General features: G+C 41.7%; 1 protein-coding gene across 1 annotated transcript in view; it reads left to right on the forward strand.

The window, feature by feature from the left end:
• The window catches only part of CD109 (CD109 molecule), a 36,849-nt gene that overhangs the window by 18,881 nt on the left and 8,990 nt on the right, over positions 1 to 8,978 (forward strand). The window contains exons 15-16 of the mRNA XM_010087189.1: positions 2,902 to 3,057; positions 3,143 to 3,208. Coding sequence (XP_010085491.1) covers positions 2,902 to 3,057; positions 3,143 to 3,208 — 222 coding nt within the window. The remainder of the gene's footprint in view (positions 1 to 2,901; positions 3,058 to 3,142; positions 3,209 to 8,978) is intronic.

The raw sequence follows: 8,978 nt of genomic DNA on the forward strand, positions 1-8,978 counted from the left end.
TCTTAACTTAACGTACTTTGTCCTCATTATTGTATAGATTTTTGATGGGCCATGAAATTTGGAAGATCTTCAGTATCTCCGGGAGGTTTCCATGTTATTGAAACCACATCTTGTAAGCTGTGCTGGCATCCAGAAAACATACATAGTACTTTGGACTGCATTAGTTTAAACTAGTTTTTAAATTAACTACAAATGCTGGTCACAGTACAATGTCACATTTTATCATACTGCTTGGTACCAAGCTGTAGAGGCTATCCTTCATTATTTTCAAATGTTTGTTGGTATTAATCTGGGAGAAATTATTTCTACTAAATAAAATGCAATTTAAGAACAAGCCTGGTTCCCCTGAGGTTCTAGTATTTTCCTAGTGTGTTAGTTCTTGCTTATTATTTGAAGAGGCTGATTGAAGCACTAACTGAGTAGAAAAAACTTTTCTCTATTCTCCAGAAACTATTTTTACTTGAAAGTTTGAAAATCCAGCAGTATGCAATTTACCTCTGAGGGTCAAGTTAAGAAGTGGTTTTAATCCTTTTGTTCTTCCATAGTCTAAAGTATTTTGATTGCAAAATTACTCCAGTGTCTCTCTAGATGCCTTTTTTAATTTGTGGAAATGATCCCATACTTTTTGTTAATACTTCTAAGATTGCTTTAAAAAAATGTTTGGAGTGTTTCCTTCAATGAGTTTATGACATTAGAAATTCAATATATTATTAAGCAATGAGGAGGAGAGTAATCAGTTACATGTGTGATGTTTTGTAAGGTGAGGTGTGATAACTCACTGTATATGTGGTATAGCTTGCTATTAATTTGCAGTCAGTATGTTTTGCTTTATAGTGCTTTTAATGTTGGGAAATAAAATGTACATATTTTATATATACAGGAATAAAATTCATACATAAAATTCGAACATAGATTGAAACGTTAGGGAAGGGTAGCAGATTCTGCAGAGCCCATGTTGCTGGGCAAGAGAAGCCTGTGGGACCCTCTCTGCCTCGAGACCATATTCCCTGGCTTTTCGGATTGTGTCTTGGATGCAGTGTTGTCACACTGAGCCGTGCACCTTCTGCTTCAGCTGTGAATGTTTCCAGGTGAAAATCCTGGGGTACGCTTTCTGCTTTCGAGCGTGCCAAGGGGAACGTTTGTCTTCTCTGTAGGTGGTTCTTTGCCCTCTTCTTTTTCACCTGTCTTTCTGAGAGTCATTGAGCCTGGGATGTGTAAGGGCTCTGAAGTCACCTTCAGCAGTGGCAGATAGCATTCCTACACATCTTGAACTCTCAGTGAGTTTAGGGTGTGAAATGTAAATGTGAGAAATGTAATTGTAAGGACCTGGAAAAGGCACTTCAAGGTATTCCTCTATTTCCACAACTTAGGTAAGGGCAGGCGTATTTCTGCTTTCAGATTATTAAAATCAGATTCTCCAACAAGATCTATAGCTCCTTAGGTCTATGAGATAGATCAGATAACACAGATGTGGTAGGTCGCTGTAGCTGCATTCACTTCAACGTGAAGGAAGTTTTGTAAGTTTGGGCATCCAAGCTGTAGATCTTAATCGAAAACTGACATACGAGTAGTCTGAGTAAGGGCAGAGTCATTCAGGTGCTTTGGCACTGTCTTCTGCAAGAGAGCGATCAAAGACCTTCTTTCAGGGTAAATATTGGCCTCCTACTGAAGAAAGTCCACCACTGACTCGAGACTGTTAAATCTTCCTGTAGCCAATTAGTTGCATCTGTTCTGTCCCACCACGTTGAGCGCTGGCGTTGGGATCCCCGCTGGAGTGGCTCAGCGTTCCACCAACTTTGGCACTGTTGCCAATCAGCTGATCTTTTGGGATTTTAAGGAATCAGTGAAGCAAGTCATCTCAGACAAGGATGTGGCGCAGGAGGGAGAGTGGTTTCTAATCGTTTTGAGTGAGTAGGCAGCACGTGCTGGTACCTTAAGGTACGGCGCAGTCACCACGTAGGTATTGAGCTTCTGTTGCTTTAGAATTTTGTTACTAGAAGTGACCTAAGAATCAATAAAACATCTCTGTCTGCTGAGTCTGCAAGGCCAGGTCCTTCACTGTTGCTGGTTAAAAATAGGTGCAACATGAACTACACAAACAGCAAAAATCCCTGAGACACATTAGAGACATATAATTGATTCCTGTTTTTTTTTTTTCTATAAAATACTGGATGTTAAAATTCTCATTCACTAAACTGTGCTGGACCAGATGTTAAAAAACTGCCTCTTGTGTTCAAAACCTGCAGAGCTAAGCCTGCAATTGTACACAAAGATAAACAAAAGATAATTTTATATATATATATATGATAATGTGTTTAAAGCAGTGGTTACACAATTACACAAACCTTTTGATCAAATATAAAGTATAAAAACTGGGCTGAAACACTTACTGAGTGTATGATGAAAACTCATTTGAGGCATTAGCTATGTTAATAGTTTTTCAGATCTATAGCTTTTGCTTTGGTGATGGAGGTACCCTGAATAACTCCTGTGCAGTACTGGATAGTCAATGCCTGGTCACTAAATAAATCTAGAAAGAGCAACATCGTTACTTTCCTCATTGGCTTTCTCGTCACTGTCCGCGTGGTGCGTGACGCTGACTGTTGTGTCTACCAGCGTGTCATGTCCTCTACATACTTTGCACAAGAGGAACACTTCCTTAGCTGGCTCCCATCTCGTTCCCCATTGCATGTCTCAGTAGCTAACTTCTTGTCCTGTGTTGCCGTCCCTCTTCTGCCGCTGTAATCCCAACGGAGATGTGGAGGTGGCTGCACGAAGGCTCCAGCAAAATCAACAAATGGGAGCACGCAGAGACTGAGCTCCCCATGGCGCGGTCTATACACAGGTAGTTCACTGTGCAGGCTTCTCCTGTTTAACACAGACCGGTTTGTTTCTCAACAGGACACAGTGGTGGCTCTGCAAGCCTTGAGTCTGTTCGCGGCTCTCACTACTGCGAGCAGAACAGAAATGGATGTAACAGTGACAGCACCTTCTCTGGAAATCCCAGAAACATTTTCGATTGATACTCAAAACTGTTTTCTGCTTCAGACCAAGGAGGTACTGTAGAAAGTGAGGAATACTTTCCTCAAGTCTGCTGACTGAAAGTGCTTTGAAAAGACTGTTTTACTCATCTCTCTTTCAGATTGCTCCTGCACAACCAATGACAGTTACGGTGGTAGCGGAGGGAACAGGATTTGCTGTCTTTCAGGTATGCAATGCAGTTATTCTTGCTGAAGATGTGCTGTCTAGAAGGAAGGTGTATTTCAGAAGCTTTGTAAAACATGTTGATAAGAACAATCTTCTCAAGTGTCTTAAATCAGTACCAAAGCACTTTGCTAATTGAAGAATGCCGTGAACCAAATATTGTTTGAACGGACATATTCGTGTGATTGTTTGTGTCCAATGGCCTTTTAACTACTGCTGGATGATGGACAGTTTTGGGGCACTTCCATGAGCCAGAGCCATATCAAAGCAGCCCTGTCTTGGAGAAATGCAGTGTCCGTTGGCAAGACAAAGGACTGCAGTGATGCACTGGCAGGCACAAAGGTCGCAGTAGAAAAGGCACGTGGACCAGGCATGAATGCCATGTTGGGAACCTGTGGTAAACCATGGTAGGGCACAGGTCAGTACAGAACAAGATTACAGTGCTAGTTATTAGAGTTATTTTCCTTTTATTGAAGTAGAATACAACAATAGTGCAAAAGCTAAAAATAAGAGTATTACAGCCAGGTTGTCCAGCAATTTTTACACTGTTCTGAAATAGCGTGAAAGACAGAGTCCAAAGGACACTGCAAACTGCCAACAGTAATAGATGCTTAGCATCAGCCAAAAGCAGGGCCTGGCAAAGAGTGGAAGGAGGTGCAGTGATCCCCTCACTGCCTGTCCTGCAGAAGACTGTGTTTCGGTAGAATTCAAACATCTTTACTTACATTTAAACAAATAAAGCTGGGATAAGTGCATACTGCATTTAGAACTAGCAAACCATGAACAGCCTTTTATGCTTTTCAGCTGTTTACTCTTCCCCTGTTACAGAGATTATGTTCTGAAGAAATTCCACCTCCAAGATTTTCCCTAGCCCTATGAGAAATATCATATGAGAAGAAGACAGTGTTGGATCTGGGTTGATATGGCCACTAATGGATCTCTCTTCCCTTCTGTCCTGTCCATGATACTGGCTTAGAACCACACAGGTGAAAGAGAAGACCTTTGGAAAGCTACAAATAATACAGAAATATTAGTCTCTGAATGTGAGCAGTAGATAAACTCATCATTGCTGAGTGTATCGCAAAACCAGACAAGAGTTCCTACTAGTTCCCATCTAGTCGTACTTGAGGAAACTGAACTTGGGCTGCCTTTAATGGTCACAAAGCTTTGTGCCAGGTCAGATTCCATCGCAAGTTCTTTCCAACCTGACCTTCACTTCAGTGTTCTTACACATCTGGGAAACAAAAGATGTGGTGATGGTTGCTAAATATGCTTCTGGGTAAAAGACCTTTACAAACAAATCTTCAAGCTGCCTATCAGCAGTGAACAGCAGCTAGAGATACATCCCATTCATTCAGCACCCATCTGCAAAACCCACAGTGCCATAAGTCGTGACCCATGTTTATTGATTCCCAGAAGTGCAGATGAAGTTTACAACAAAGCTCAAAAGTTTCGGAGGATAAAAGATTCAGAACTGCAGGCCAAGGCAAGAATGAACATCTCAGCAGGACTGCATTCACACATCTGTGGTTCCAGTGTGTGTATATGTGGAATGTAGCAAAGCGGGGCTCCAGAACAGTTGAGACTACTTCAGCTTAATCATTGTTGAGAAATGCTCCCTGATATTAAGTCAACTGATTTGTCAGAGAAGATGATAAAAAACTTTTCAGCAAATTCTGTCTTGCTGGAAGACACCGATTTGTTGAAATGAATGCCTTTTGTGGAAGAACATTGGTTCCAATTAGGTTTTTGCCATCAGGAAAATTTCACATTCAAACCATCATGTCTGGTTAAGGCTGAGCAGAAGTCTTCCACTCAGAGTAGCCAGCAGTTGGCTGCGTGGTTAGAGGGCTCCTTGGGGTGTATAGCACTGTGGTTTAAGGTCCCGGTTTGTTGTATGAACGTACAAATGTGCTCCAAACTACAGTTACCAGTGCCAGGTTATCTTCTTCATGTAGGTCACTGTGCTGTTGCCTTTTTTTCCTGCAGCTTTGAGTCAGAGATGCTGTGACTTGATTCAAAACATTGTCCTTAGCACACTGAAGTAGCTTCTCCAAAGCCCTTTCTTTGCTGGGATCAGTTTCTTCCTTCTGCTTACTTTGGCAGGTCTGGTATTATAAAAGAAAGATCATTGATGCCATTTGAATGAGTTTTCTCTTTTTCCCAGACACAAGCTAGATCTGGGTTGCATTTAATAAATCAGGTCACATATGACATTGCGATCACATTTCTTCAGCTGGTTTTTGTTGTCTGAGGCCTGCCAGAGTACAGTGGTGAGATTCACTGGTCTGGGATTTGACTTTCTGGCCAAATTTAGCGTGTCAAAACAGTAATTCATTTAAATATCACAAAACACAAGATTCGGTCCATTAATGGAAAAGGCTGCTTTCCCAACAGGATAGATTATAAGAAAAAAAAACAACCTTAATTTTTTTGTGAAATCTCACTGTCTGGGTGTGTGAGTTGGCAGTGCATTCACTCTTGACTCTGCAGGATCTCATAAAATCTATTTATTTTGGATAGCACGATTGCAAAAGCAGACATTTACTTGTAGCTCTGTGGTCCTGCTGTCAACAAAGTCTCCTAGCTCGTCCCTTCATTGTGTGGGTGCATACTGTGGATGACTTGAGACACTGACTCTGCAAGAGGAAAGAGGATGATTGTAGGGTTGGGGTATGTGAAAGGAAGGAGTCGAAGAGGTGATCTTACCTAGGTGATGTGCTGAAAGTCTTGGAAGAAACACCTCTGTGCTGTCTGGAACCACTGTGAACTGGGCTTGGGAAGTGCCTCAAAAATTTTGCCTTCTGGAAGGAAGGAGAATGATGCTGAAATCCAGGACCAGCAACAAGGGGAGGATGGGCAGGCTCAAGGAGGAGGAGTGTGGGCAAAGTGGATAGGTGAACAAGATCTCCTTGATCTCCTGGTCATGTATAGAGAAGGAGGGAGGAAAAAACTGAGAATCACCTAGTACTCGTTGCTGAAGAGCACTGACTGTTTTTTCCACTCAGCGTATTTTAACAAGGTTTAGGCTAGGGACTGGATGTTATTCAGTGTGATGGTACTGAGAAAGGTACCCTGTGAAATGCACACATACTTCTCCATTAGGTTTGAGTGGATACCAAGTAGTCAAAAAGGGACAGAAAAATATTGGAGATAATGTCATTGAATTCATGCTCTCAGTCAAGCACATTTGTGCTGCTAGTTGAAGAAGAAGAAGGACAGGGAATCAGGGCTTTATAAATGAGGAATGTTTTTTGAAACACAGCGCAGCTGATTGGGCAGATGCTGTTACAAACATCTCTCTCATGCAGAAGATTAGCTTTTAGTTTTCTCTTTTTGGGCCTCTCACCGGAGCTGGTTGCAGTACGACAAGACTGGACCAGTTCTGCCTTTAGCTTTGGCAGCTGCTTCTTCAAAGGGTAAAGAGGAAATTCAGTTGCTCATTTTGTTGATTTAATGCGACTTTCTGTATAATAGCCTTCTGTCCCCAAAGTAAGAGTGTATAAAGAAGGAGGCTTTAATTAAACTTTGTGTTGTGAAAGGGATTTTTCCTTCATTGTCATGAGAGATCAGGAAAGGAAAGTCAGAATGTAGCAGCAATACCTTATTCCATGAGAAGACAAGCTGACTGACCTGTTCAGCATGTGGTTTCAGACATCCTGCGTTGGCAGTAGGTTCCCATTCATTAGCTTTTTCTGGCAAAAGTTAAAACAGCTTTGTTTCTGTGGTGACAGATCATTGGGACACTGCCAGCTTGTGTTACCAAACCTTCTGCCTGCCTCGAACTGTCAGGCTTTCTAGATTGGCTTCATCCTTGGCACTGCCTTCTCCTGCAGAGCAGTGTGTGGGATAAATCTCCACTGCCGCACCGCGGCTGTCCCGAGTGCCTGTACAGAGCTGGCTCTGTACTCGTGCAGCATGGTGAACTCAGCCATGCAGGGCAGGACAATGGGAATCACGTGTGTGTAGACTGAATAAAGAGCATGACTTCCATATCAAGAAGTGAGAGGCACAGCAGCAAAAGCGAAAATCAGAAATTAAAGACTCCTCTGTTTGCACAGTTCTGCTAGCCTATAACTGGCTTGTTAACCTATAACTTGGACCACCTCCTGTCATACCTTTACATTTGGACTGACAGTTTTCCATTTGCCGCTGGAAACTGTTGTGAAAGGACTGTGATTTTTCTGAAGCACTCTTCATTCATTTTTCCTTAGCCAAGCAAAGTACGTGTTGGGGTCTTGCAAGAGGAGTTATTTGAGCCACCTTACGATTATTTTTCTACCAAAATCAAAGAAGATCTCCCCCTGCCCTGCCATGTGTTTTATCTTGGTCACTAAAGGAACAGATAATGTTTATTAGTTTGTATGTGAAAACTGTATGCAAACTTACTGTTCTGTTGTTGTTGAAAATCACTATTTTGCCGAATAACGTCAACTATTTTTGATAGTAAATATTTTCTTAGTTTCTTGTATTTGATTTTTGTCCTTCTAGGATTTTGAATGTTCAGCTTTCTAATTTATCAGACTGAAGTGCTGAGTCAGCAGCCCATTGTCTTGTCCTCTGCCAGAGGTGGTGGTCTGTTTGTGCCACGGCAAAGGGAGGATGCTGCAGTTACCATCAACATTCCATTGGATGTTAATCAGTCTGAAGCACTTTAATGTTTTCTCAAAGTTAAATTTCAGTTTTGTTGTCTTTTATTGGGTACATGAGTATGCTAGAGCAGATGTGCTGAGCCAACTGATGCAGTTCATTGTCCTGTGTGCCACAGTGGCCAGTGGAGAGAGGATGACTAATGAAGGCTAATAGAACAGGGCAAGCGTGAAGTGACATCTCACTGGTATACCCTCTTGCCCTTCACAAATTTATGGCACAGGGCCTTCCCAATCCACAGGCCACCTCTGTGTGCTCTCTCTTCGCGTGGTAGATATTTCCTTGATAGAAGTTTTTTTTACTTCCATAAATATATAACTTTTTAAGTATTTCTAAGCTTTTAACAGTGACAGCTTCTTGTGACAAGTAGTTCTGCAGCTAGTGGTGTATTGCCTGAAGAAACACTACCTCCTTCTCCTTTTGAATCTGCTGCTGTAGTTCTTGTGTTTGGAGAGAAGGCGTAGGAGGGACCGTGTGGGGTCACAGCAAAGCTCAGTCTAGGCCAGCGTTCTGTTTTCCACAGCAGCCAGAGACAGATGCTCAGGAGAGAGCAGAAGAAGACAAGTATGTGTGATATTATCTGACTGTCTTCCACCTCTTACCATGTGTTATTTGAGACCTTCAGCTGGAGATAGTTTCTGTGGTGTTAGAAAATTTCAGTTCCATGAAGTTGTCTGTTTTGCCCTTGAATGCTTGTACAGTTTAGTATCTGCAGCATCTTGCGGGAAGGAGTTCCGAAATTTAATCTTGCATTGCATGAAAAACTGTTTCCTGTTCATCTTTCCCATGTTGGTCATTATTCTGTAGATTTTTACCATGTCCTTCTTCCAACTTGCCTGTTTATGTTACATTGTAATTTTAATCTATTTTACCATTTCTTAAATGGTAACCAGATCTAGTAGCAATCAGTTCAAAACTCATTATTATGTCCATAAAAATATTTCATTCTGCAACATTTTCCAGTAATCCTAGTCTTGGCCAGCTCAAATTAGTATAATCAGCAAACGTTATCAGATTAGGATTCACCCTGTTTTCTATATCATGTATGGGTGTGTTTAATGGTGGTCGCCCAGCACAGATTCCTTTAGGACTGCACTCCTTCCATCTATGAGCATTCATTCCTG

This window comes from Pterocles gutturalis, unplaced genomic scaffold (assembly GCF_000699245.1).
Source record: "Pterocles gutturalis isolate BGI_N339 unplaced genomic scaffold, ASM69924v1 scaffold50496, whole genome shotgun sequence".
NCBI lineage: Eukaryota > Metazoa > Chordata > Aves > Pterocliformes > Pteroclidae > Pterocles > Pterocles gutturalis.